The sequence below is a fragment of the Symsagittifera roscoffensis genome, chromosome 4 (genome assembly GCF_963678635.1).
Source record: "Symsagittifera roscoffensis chromosome 4, txSymRosc1.1, whole genome shotgun sequence".
Classification (NCBI taxonomy): Eukaryota; Metazoa; Xenacoelomorpha; order Acoela; family Convolutidae; genus Symsagittifera; species Symsagittifera roscoffensis.
Window position 1 is genome coordinate 23,521,042 of NC_087065.1, and position 12,179 is coordinate 23,533,220.

A 12,179-nucleotide genomic window follows, 5' to 3' on the forward strand; every position below is an offset into this window, starting at 1 on the left:
GTTTTTGTAAAGAAATGACTGGAAAATAAAAAATATCATAAATGAAATCAAACAATTTTCAATTTTTTTTTCAGAAAACTTTGAATTTTGATTCCCAAAGTGGCGTTAAAAAACTTCAAAAACCAACTTTACTCAAGTAAACTAAGTTTCTTCACTTAATTTTAAAAATAAGCTATTGTCATCCTGCACACTCGCTTTATTCGCTCGAAACTAGACTAAATCGAAAAAAGAATCGAACCAGTTTTTTTTTCAACACCGGGAAAACTCGAGGCCAACTAAAGCTGGAAAGACCTGTTTGATAATTTTTGAACTTTTTTCATGATGCACAAGGGAGAAGGAAAATTTCATAAACTGGGCTTCACCCAAAACCGCAGTTGGTTCTCTAATAAAAATAACTAGAAGTGAATTCTTTTGAGTTCGATTTGGCAGAATAACCTTCAAGAAAATCAAGAAGTTTAAAAAAAAGATCAAAGAATTTCTCGACTTTTTCTATCCGCTGAACCCAAAATCCTAGATTAGTTTTTGAGAGTAGTCTAAAAGTTTCAAAAAAAAGAGTCAAAAAATCGAAAATTCGAGTTTTCCGAGGGTCATTAATTTTTGTGTAAAAAAATTAGGCGTAACAGCTTATGCAGGGGAGCTTCTGCCAACCCGTGCTTTCAATTGAAATTAAAATCTCAGATTTGGGAGCGCAGTTTTTGAGAAAAGTTAAAAAGTGTCAAAAACAGTACAAAAATCGAAAATTTGACTTTTCTGAGGGCCATAACTTTTTGTTTAAAAAATTGGGCGTAGCCGCTTATCCAGGGGAGCTTTCACAACCTGTTCAGCTTTGGGAGGGTAATATTCGAGAAAATAAAAAAATCCAAAACTTTGGGTCAAAAATCCCCCACACACTTTTTCGAAGGCTGTAGAAAGGAGGGTAAGGTAAAAAGAGACTAGGGGATTATGCAGGCACACAGGGGAGTTCGTGGACTTTGCATTGGTACCACTTTGTTGAAAATTGGTAGTAGTTTTTGAGAAAAACTAAATTTTTGAAAAAAAAGTGAAAAATTTTTCCAAAGCGTCTCAAAAAAAAATCAAAAAAACCAAATCCCATACATTTTCATAATACCTGTTTCAATCAAACAGGAATTTTTTAAAAAGTTTTTTTTATGTCGTTCGAGTTACGACTCAAAGGGATTTAATATGATTTGTGGCACCTGATTTTGCGTGGAAAACAAAAAAAGAGAATAAACTAAAAGACCCGAATTCAAAATACCTCCCCCTTTTCAATTGGCGGAAAAATTATAAAACTGATGATTGCAAAGATACAGCTACTGCTTTTATTGTAGAACATCTCCATGGAAGAAAAACTCAAATCAACAAAAATTCTATACACAGTCTTAGAACTTGTTGATAACTTCTCAGTACTATAGTAAATATTCGAAAGGTTTGATCAAAAAAAACTTACAGGTATCTTCTGGTTTGAGTATTCCGGAGTACTCCTTGTTGAGATTAGAGGGTTGTTTCTTCATTGAAGATCGAGCCGAGAGCTGTCTGCTATAACCCTCTCCTAATTGGAATGAGACATCAGTCTGTTCACGCTTCAAACCATTTACCTGTTTAACAAAGGAAGAATCAACAATTTCAAAAAGTTTGACACTGGTTCAGAAAAACGAAAATTGGAGCGTTTGAAGAAATCTAAACAGCACAAACTTATTTGAGATAAGAAATTCGTGGCATCATTTAGCGAAAAACGTACACGTAACCAAAGAATATTCCAACCTTAGCAGCAGAAGTCTGTCTACTTTTCTCCCGCGAGCCCACTTTACTCTCCCCTTCCTCCTTTTCATAGGCACTTCCGGGAGGTGTGTGGGGTTGAGCTTCTACTTCAGCCTCTGTCTGGTGTAGCTGTTGGACATAATCTTCTGGCTTCAGTTGGGCAAAGTAGGGTACCGGCTCCGACTGGACGTCTCTGATGGCCTGGTGGAAGGTGGTGTCCTCGAACATGGACCTAAAAAATTTTTTTACAAAAAATAAAACGAAACCTTGATAAAAAAAACAGACTAGAGAAATGCATTTGAAGCATTCAAGACCGGAACTAGAAAAGTAATCAAAAACTGGCTCAACATTTCTGAAACTTACCAAAAACTGTTTTATTCATGTTTTTCTTCATACATTGTAAAATATCGTTGAGCCAGTATATGTCTCTCTAGATTCGCCACATTAAGGGTAAAATATTTAAAACTAGTTAGCAGAAGTGAAACTTTTAATAAGATGTTAAATCTGTACAAGAAACTACAGTACATGAGATACTAACTTGACTAGACTAGTGAATATCCCTGTTGCCAGATCATATTCACTGCACAGACACACAATCTTGTCCGGGTTCTTCTGCAGCCTCTCAATGTCAGTCTCAAAGTCCTCGCTCAGGGTGCTAAAATGGAGGAGTTCAACAAGTTAGACATGTAAGAACAACAGTTTAATACCAAATTGTTTTAGTTGAGACCAAATTGTTTACAATATTGCCAGTTCAATATTGAGTGACGACGCCGCATTAAAGATTCTGAGAAAAATTGATTCATCTGACAAGAGTTTCGAAACTTTAGTTATTTAAGCAAAATATATGACGCTGGCAGGGGCAAGTTATCCAAAAAAGACCATTTATGCTATTTTTTTTAATGTACATTTAGAATCCGCAGAATTTTTGGTGTAACGGCGTTGTCACCCATCTAGACCTAACTCCTACTTTGACGATAAAATCATATTGCCAACAAATTGGGACCAACAAATTTTAACCAGAACTACATAACCGTGCTAAATGAACTAGTGCTCTAACTGATTCAAAGAATTGCTTCATGAAGTAATAAAGAGAACTCGATTCTAATGAAAACTAATTGAAACTTGAAGAACTAAAAAAAACCAGAATGAAAACTCTAATTCGTCGATGAATATTTCATTGATGAAAATTTGATCAGCTAATAGAATCAAAACACTTCCCCATTTTATTTACTCACATCAGGTTGAAACGACTGAGGAAGCTTGAAATACGAAGGGAAAATAATTAGCGAATCAAGCAGTTTTATTCATTGATAAGTTCGAACCTTGAACTATCGCAATTTGCAGATAAGTGATTTGACTGATGCCAATAAGCATCAAAATATAGGCCAATAAGCATAATATGTGCTAAATTTTTACAAGCGTCTCGCTGTTTGCAAATACTGCCAAAAACTGACAACATTTTTCTAATGGTGATCACCCAGACTTGGATTTTACTGAGATAAATTATATATAAATTAGCTAAAAAACTTGAACTTGAACCAATACTGGAAAAAAAATTAAGTACAATTTCCTCAAAATCCGATTGGCAGGTTCAAGTCAACTGAAACTAATAACTATCTGTAGAACCCCGATCAAATTAATGTGAAACTGTGAATTAATTGAAAAAAGATATCTGTAATCTCACCGGTCGACAAAAAATGAAGACACAGTTCCGAAACTCTCTTCGAACTCCTGTACACTGTGAGTCCTGGCAGTCACTCCCAGATGGAGGATGAAGGGCTTCGGAGGACTTGGTCTCATCCAAACCTCGGATCCATCTTCAGTGAGTACCTCCCTTGCTCTCCTGTTGGATTTGCGGTGGTCTTTGTCGCCTCTAGTTTTCTTAATTGGAGGCAACGTCTGAAAGAAAAAAATACATACAATTGTTCATCGGTAATTTTTAACAATTAAGACAAGATCTTTTAAGATAACTCCAAACCATTAAAAAAAACACGAGCATCACCGAACTTTAAGACTGTTAGTAAAAAAAAACATAGCCAATTGACAGTTGGAAAAAAGTAATGAACGCAAGGAAACTGAATAAAAACTGACTTGTTTTTTTCAAAACCTTCAACTTTTGAACTTCGAAGAAAAAAAGCTCTTTGAATTTGTAGAACAATTTATGATGGTTAGTTTTTTGTTAAAATAAACGCAATTTGAGAAAACTGGATCAAAAGGTAAAATTTCTATTTCGCTGTAAAATTTGAAGCCAATCACGTTTTTCGTGACCTTTACAATTTTGCTGTTCGATAGTGGAGTTTGACTTCCTTTAAACAACGAAAATACACTGAACTTCAAAAAAAAATTACAAGTCAAACCGCGAAAAATCAAAATTGAGCGTGAACAAATTTAAGGACTTTTTCCTGAAAAAAAATCACCAAGAACTATATAAGAGTACTCACTTCGTTCATTACTCTTAAACAAATGAATTCTTCTTAACTTCAGTAGAAACAAATCAACAGACTACCTCATAGTGCTTGAAGTCTATATCTGACGGAGTGAGAGGCGGTGTAGTGTTCCTCAGCCTGACACTCTTCAGAGCACTGTCACTTCCCCCCACCTTGTGTATTTCGTTCACATTGTGTTCTGTGATGGTGAACTCCTGGTCTTGCTGGGCCTTCACTTGAGCCCAGTAGCGCAAATCGTGCTCGTATCTCACCATCTGAGACGAGTTCACAACCTAAGGCGAGAAAAAGCACCACTTAAAAACGCGTGTTTCTTTTCCTCTAACCCTTATTACGTTTTGAACGTTATCCAACTGGTTTTTCAGCCCCAAAAAATAGTAATTCAGCTTGCATATGCATCAAGCATGAATTACAATCATAACGGCAATATTATATTACTTCAAAGATCATAAAAATAGGCTTCCTACGTAGGCTTGCAAATATTCTAATTTTTTCCAGCTTCCAGGACAAAAAGATGCTAATAATCAGTTATAATTAAAACGTGGAAAGAATCCCAAAAAATTTACCTACTTTATTAAATTATACAAAAAAATGACACTTTTATTCTAATTAAGTTGAAGTCAGTATGAGCTACATACTCAAGTGTCGATCTTTTGAACTATGAGTAGGCCCAGTAAAGTTCTTCTGCTTTATCGATGATGTTCTGATAGTAAAAAGTATTCTGCTTTTTTGTTACATATTGTTCTGATTTCAAATAGAAACAGAAACATGAATTATTTTATTGCGTTCACAAAATGTGACGCCGCCGCCACCACCAAAAGAAATATGTTTTTATTCCCTTGCAAAAGGAAGGGAAATGCTATTGGAATAATTCGTATAACGTTTTAAGCATTGAGAATTGAAACGACTATTCTCATTCAAAGCGAATATTAACGATTCCTCTCGTGAAATACGAGCATACGAAACCTTCTTCTCGTAAAATACGAATGTACGAATAGAGAATACGAAGTTAGGAAGTAACTTCTCATTTGATACGAAAAGTGGCGTGATTTCCCCATCTGAGTATAAATAGAAGCTCAAAACTACGGGAATTCATTCCCAACAATATCTCTTCTAACACCAACACCACTCTCTTCTACCACCCCAACCAATCTCTAAAATAATATCTACTCTCAGTAAAAATATCTCTAATCTAACCGTAAAAATAGATATTGAGTCAAAAGGCAACTTGCTGTAAATTCATACTAGCTTCTTTTCTAATAAAATATTTCTCAGCGAATTTTAGATTTACTTTCTAAGATAGAAAGTAGAAAGGACCCTTTATTCCTAGCAAGCGTTTTGTCCGACGTAAATAGTTTTTGCTAGCGTAATAAATTGGTGCGACCAGTGAGGCTTACCTTCTAAAAATTCGCAAAAATTGCTAAAGTCTCAAAAAGAGATAAACAGCAAAAGATTCCAATTCTCAAACTGGAGAATTGTTGAAATTTCTCTTACAAATAAAGAGAAGTAATAAATTTCCAAATCGGAAATTTAAGTTTTCTAAATAAATTTATAAATTTTTCTATCTTTCTTTTTAAAGTTTTAAACTAAATATAAAATGGCTGATACCCCAATATCCCATCCCAATTTGTCTTTAATGACATTTTCGGGAAAGGATCCGAACCAAAATGCTACGGCTTTTTGGAATTCAGTTGAAAACAAAATTCTTTTCTCATTAGGTCAAAGACCTGCTGATAATGATGCACGACGCAGCTATGATAGCAGACAACGATCCCTATTCGGATCATTGTTAACTGATACATCTCTTGAATGGTTCAATGATAATGTAACCAATGCTACCACATGGGCACAACTCAAAGATCTCTTCCTAAACAGATTTACTGACGGACGAGATCAATTCAAACATAGAATTGATGCTGAAAATGCAGCTCGCCAAGATGGCGAATTAATAAAAAATTACTTCCACAGAATTAAATCTTCTGTAGATAGAGGATGGCCCGAAAGTATTGATGAAACCGTTCATGCTACTGAAGCTGCTCAAAATGCTGAGAGAACTATACAAACCAGACAAAGAAGTCAAAAGTATATCGATTTCTCAATTAAGGGACTAAGACCTCTAGCCCTTAAACAAAAAGCTCATGAATACATGATAGAGCATCCAAATGCCAATTGGGATCAATTCACAAATCCTGTAATCACTAAGGATCTAACATTCATTGTTGCAACTGATCCTGCTAATAAGTCAACAACGGATAAAATGACTTCATTAGAAACTCAAATTAAAGAACTAACTAAATTGATCAAGAATCAAGAAGTTAGTGCAATCAGTGACCAGTTTTCATTTCAACGACGTCACCCTGACATCAAGGGAAGACCTAATAGTACACGATTCTGCGAATATTGTAGAATGAATGGACATTCTAAATCTAGATGTTCAAAAAAGCAAGTTCAGGACGAAGTAAATAAGTTGAGGAAAGAGCTCACAACAAAAAATGAACGAAGAGTTTCATTTGAAACTGATTATAAACGAAATCGAAGACCGAATAACTTCCCTAACCAGAGTAACCCTAACCCAAGTAACCGGTTTTGGGATAACCAAAACAGAACTACTAACAACTCAAATCCTAGCCAAAATAACTATGGCATTCGCCATAATTATAACTACAACGGAAACAATTTCCAAAAGGCTAATGCACAATCGTCTTTCAATAACAAAAGACTTCAAACCTATGATGATAGGTATCCCAGAGAAAACAAATTCAGAGAAAATGAACAAGTTGCTAAACAGTTCTACGACCAAGAAAATAGGCAATTCAATAGTAACCCTAGAGGTCGACCATATAACACTGGAAGCTATAATAGCAATAACAGTCGAGACTCAACGCGATCTCAATCACCAAATTTTAGATCGAATCAAATACAGTCTGAAACTACCCACTGGGTTGAGGAAGAAGTCAATTACTGTGATGCTATCACTGATTTCTTTCCTTTAAACTATTAAAGTCTCCGAAACCAAGCGATGATAGTAATCCTAAATCAAGGATATATCTTAGCTTATATCATTTTGCCACCGGAGACAAAAATAATAATAGTGGACTTGAAATTGAATTCATGATTGATCCAGGATCAACTTGTAGTATCATAAACTACCCAACTTATCAAGAATTGGAAAAATTAGGTCAAAAAATGACAATTTACCGATCCAAAATTAAAGCAAAGACTTATAATGGATCTGATATACGTATGTTTGGCCATACATCTATTCAATCTTGTTTCGACACTGATGGAAAATATCCATCTAACCACAAAGTGTGGATAACTGAAGAGAAGACTGCTAATCTGTTAGGAGTAGACTTTTGTCATCTCTTCTTAAAAGCTCTCTACTTTGATATCCCCGCAGTTGAGCTCAAATCAAAAGAAAGTGTAATATCATACGGGTTGATGAACAACGATAAAGAATATCCTAACGTTTCAAAAATTGTCTCAATTAACTTGAAAGAACCCCTGTTCATTCCAGCACGCTCTACATACTTATACAAACACTTGGCTGAACCAAATTCATACTTCGAAAAAGGGACTAAATTCCTGCCTCATAAAAATACAACCAAAACCGAATTGGTTTTCATTAATACAGTTTGTACTCAAATTGAGCAAAGCCTACCTATCCTAATTGAGAATCAGAAAGATCATCCTGTCACACTAAACAAGTGTGTACTAGGCTATGCAGTAACTGATATTCAAGGATACGAGGATAAAATATTTGCTATCCACGATTGTGATGAGTTCACAACGAGAATTTTAAACGAAAGTTCGGAATTCGATAGCTGTTTCATGCTGAACACTGTTGTCAATACAACACAGGAAAGCAATACTCAATTATCCGGCCCCTGTCTACAATATGTAGACTTCAAAAAAAGGTCCATATTCGAATCGAATATGCCCATTGCTCATACAATCTCTGCAGATAGAGCAATGAAAAAAGGATTTGCTGAATCAATTAGCAAAAGGTATCCCGAGCTACGAAACTTTTGTAACTCAATACATGCTAACATTAACGATATTCTCATCTTCACTGATCCAAAATCTAGACAAATCATATATAACCTGATTACCAAACAGAGGTACTTTCAGAAACCCACTTACGACAATATATTCAATACCTTGTCCGAAATGAAAGATCATGCTATAGCAAATAATATTCGATCTATCGCAATGTCCAAAATTGCTTGTGGCTTAGATAAAATGAATTGGGAAGAAGTTTCCAAAATCATTGTCGATGTATTCCAACATTCTGGAATTACTATATTTGTCTATGTTTCAGGACAAGAAATCAAGGACATACCTGCCCTTGAAGTGTTTGATACAGAGAATGTATCAGAAATATTTGAAAAAATTGGTTCAGATATAGTCAAAGTATGCAAAAATGAAAACGAAATAGCAACCGACTTTTCTAATGGTGCAAAGAACCTTTGCAGGCCTCCCTTGAAAGAACAATTTAAAAAGTACCGAAACAAAGAACATAATGATCGGCTAATTGCCTTTCTAGTCAACGAAACGTTTACCCAATACTCCTCAATTGATAAGGACAATAGTAGTACTTTGGAAAAAATCGAAACTACTATTAAATTCTTATCTGACTTCGATTTCACCCAAAGTGATATATCGGATGATGAATTTGCAGATCTAATTCAAATGCTGATAGAGGATCAAGATGTTTATTCTCATCACAAATATGATATTGGAAAAACAAAACATAAATTCCATATACCACTCAAAAAGGACGCAAGGTTCAAAAAACAACGACCGAGTAAAATCCCAGTCCATCTAAGAGATAAATTGGACAAGTTAATGGATGAATTAATCCAAGCAGGCATAGTCAGAGAACTAAATGAAAAAGATGATATGAACTCATGGTTCGTAAATCCAGTCATCATTCTTCCAAAAAAAGACTACGTTAAGTTGGTCTTGGATGCTAGGTATCTAAACTCAATCACAGATACTAGCAATTGTAGTTGGCCATTAGAACCACTACAAGTTCTCATGACCAGAATAAACGGATCATACTTCACAAGTAGTGATCTCTCTTGCGCCTACCATCAAGTACCTCTAACAGATGAGGCCCAGAAATTAACAAGCTTTATTGTAGGAGGTAGACAATATACCTACCAAGTTGGTTTCTATGGTTTGAAACCACTTACAAATTTCTTCAGTAAACTAATGAGATATGCCTTCGGACCCCTCATTACAGAAAAAAAAGCAATTACTTACATAAACGACACTCTGTTACAGAGTCAAAGTAAAAATGAAATGTTTGACACAATTCGAGAATATCATTCTCTTTTACGGAAGGCCAACTTAAAAGCTGCCCCTGACAAAACCTTTCTCTTCCTAAGAAAAGTTAAATTTTTAGGCCATGTTGTCTCTAAAGATGGTCTTTCTCCAATCGCTTCACGAATCGATGACATAAAAAAATTGAAATCCCCTGAATCAAAAACAGAAGTTCTAGGAGTATTAGGTGTCATGGGATTCTACAGCGCATACATCATCAATTTTCATGTGGACGCAAAATGTCTATATGAACTGGCAAACAGTAGTGATAAGTTTCAATGGCTACCATGCCATGAAGAAGTTTTTCAAAAACTGAAAGACAAATTCTGTCATGACATTTCAAATGCCATACCTAATGTAAACTACCCATTCCACATTCACGCCGACTCCTCAAATGTAGGAACCGGGTGTATACTCATCCAAGATTTTCCTGAAGGGAAAAGAATTGTTTCTGCCAATTCTAGAGTCTTTGATAAAGCTGAGCAGAAAATGTCTACTCAACATCGTGAACTATGTGGAATATAATCTGCTTTGCAAACCTATGAATTCTACATTATAGGTTCACCCTTTCCTCTATACCTATATTGCGACCACAGACCTATTCTCTTCTTATGGTCCAGAAAAGGACAACTTTCTCATAGATTTTTCAAATATCAAGTCGTATTGACAAAATTCAACAATTTGAAAATAATCTATACCCCAGGTTCGAACCTAGCCTTTCTTGAATTATTGAGCCGAAATGTACCCATCGCTGATATCAAAAGATATCAACTAGAACACAAAACCATTCCAAATAATATAAAGTTCATCCTAGACAATGGAGAACAAATATGTTATTCAGTACTCCACAAGGATGATAACATATTTCAAAACGATTGCTATCCAGTCATTGCTCAAGTGCAAGGTGGAAAAAAGAAATTAATCAACATAAGTGACAGAGGAGACTTCAGCATTGAAGATGCTCCAGAATATTTTGAAGAATCTTGTAGTGCGATTCAGAATATAACAGATTTCTTCCGATTTGGCAAACAAATTAACCAAATCAAACGACCATCTATACCAGATATAACCAATGAAAACATTTATGAAGAAATTCCAGATGAAGTATCTGCACTTGATGATCCTTTGGAAAATTCAGAATGGCTTGACTTATATGAAGGCAATGTTGAGAACAACCTTCTCAACGACCTGGTTAAAGCAAAAAATGATTTTGCAACCAAAACAAGATCTTTGAGGTTAATTGAACCCCTAAGTCTCCAATCTGAAGAGAATAAATCAGATTCACTTGAACTGATAGCAAAAATGACCGACTTTGCTAAAGAAGCAAATTTAGACGTTGAAACAATTATGCAAGAGCAGTGTAACGATACTGTAATCATAGATATCAAAAATTGCATAAAGCAAAACGAAAAGCCAGAAAGAAACAAAAAAAATCCTTATCGTGAAGAAAAAGGATTAAAAGCCTATATCAGGCAGTTTGAATTATTATTCATTGAAGACCAACATGATCTTCTATGTATTAATGAATATAATGATGACTATACTAAGAGTCCAAAAATTTGCTTACCCATCTCCCTAGTGCTAAATTGCTTTGAGCTAGCTCATAAACATCCTCTTAGCGGTCATCACGGCGAAACAAAAACTTTGGAAATAATCAAAAGATATTTCTATTGGCCCGGACTCTATAAATGGGTCAAAATGCTTCTTCATGATTGCCTAGAATGTCAGAAAAATAAACCTAAACGAAAAGACCTGAATGAAGCTCCATTACAACAATGGGGACAATTAGAAACAATCCCAATGAAAACGATCCACATTGATCATAAAGGTCCACTTAGACCATCAAGTCACGGCAAAAACTTTTGCTTAGTTGTGATAGATGCCTTTTCTAGATATCTTCAAGTATATCCATGCACCCATGCAGACTCTAAGGAAACTATTAAGCTCTTAGAGAAATACATCACAACATTTGGTATTCCGCAACAAATTATTCATGATAATGGAAGTGCATTCATGAGTAATGACTTTGCTCATTGGTCCTCTGAATTGGGAATAACCCTGAGGCCAAGAACTACTTACTCGCCTTGGACTAACGGAAAAGTTGAAGTCCAAAATAAACATTTAACCCAGTACTTTCGACATTTTTTGAGTACCTCAGGCTCAAATTGGTCTGAATTAACAAATAAATTTGCTTTTGCACATAACACCGCCATTAATTCAAGTACAGGTTACACTCCATATGAGATTGTCTTTGGCATAAAACCTCAGGTTCCCCTTAGCCTTAAATTAGGCCTCTACCGCGACCAAAACAAAAGATGTACCTCTGAATTTTGCGCTGGTCTCGAAAATCATGCTCATACCGAGCATAAGTCAAACAATGAGACCATAGATGGATTTCTAAAAAATCAAATTTCCGCCGAAATACTAAAAAGGGAAAATGATTTTAAGTTGATTTATAGTAACACCTATACCCATTGCCGCCGCATCACTAATAAGGCCCACATGTTCCGAAATCAATTTAAATTAGGACGGCCTATAAAAGAAGGCACTAAGGTGTTACTAGAAAATAGATCCAAACCACTATTGAAAAGTCAAAAGCTTTTGAATTTGAGATCTGGACCTTTCACCGTGATTGAAAAAATCACGGAA

At 35.3% G+C, this 12,179-nt stretch overlaps 2 protein-coding genes across 3 annotated transcripts in view; one reads left to right on the forward strand and one right to left on the reverse strand.

Moving 5' to 3' along the window:
* Nucleotides 1-12,179, forward strand: part of LOC134843554 (protein disulfide-isomerase A3-like) — a 494,465-nt gene that overhangs the window by 431,074 nt on the left and 51,212 nt on the right. The gene's annotated exons all lie outside the window — the stretch shown is intronic.
* LOC134843552 (cilia- and flagella-associated protein 65-like) overlaps nucleotides 1-12,179 on the reverse strand; it is a 340,046-nt gene that overhangs the window by 3,530 nt on the left and 324,337 nt on the right. The window contains exons 27-32 of the mRNA XM_063859668.1: nucleotides 4,265-4,477; nucleotides 3,443-3,657; nucleotides 2,994-3,017; nucleotides 2,297-2,413; nucleotides 1,762-1,990; nucleotides 1,448-1,595 (exon numbers count right to left, since the gene is read on the reverse strand). Coding sequence (XP_063715738.1) covers nucleotides 1,448-1,595; nucleotides 1,762-1,990; nucleotides 2,297-2,413; nucleotides 2,994-3,017; nucleotides 3,443-3,657; nucleotides 4,265-4,477 — 946 coding nt within the window. The remainder of the gene's footprint in view (nucleotides 1-1,447; nucleotides 1,596-1,761; nucleotides 1,991-2,296; nucleotides 2,414-2,993; nucleotides 3,018-3,442; nucleotides 3,658-4,264; nucleotides 4,478-12,179) is intronic.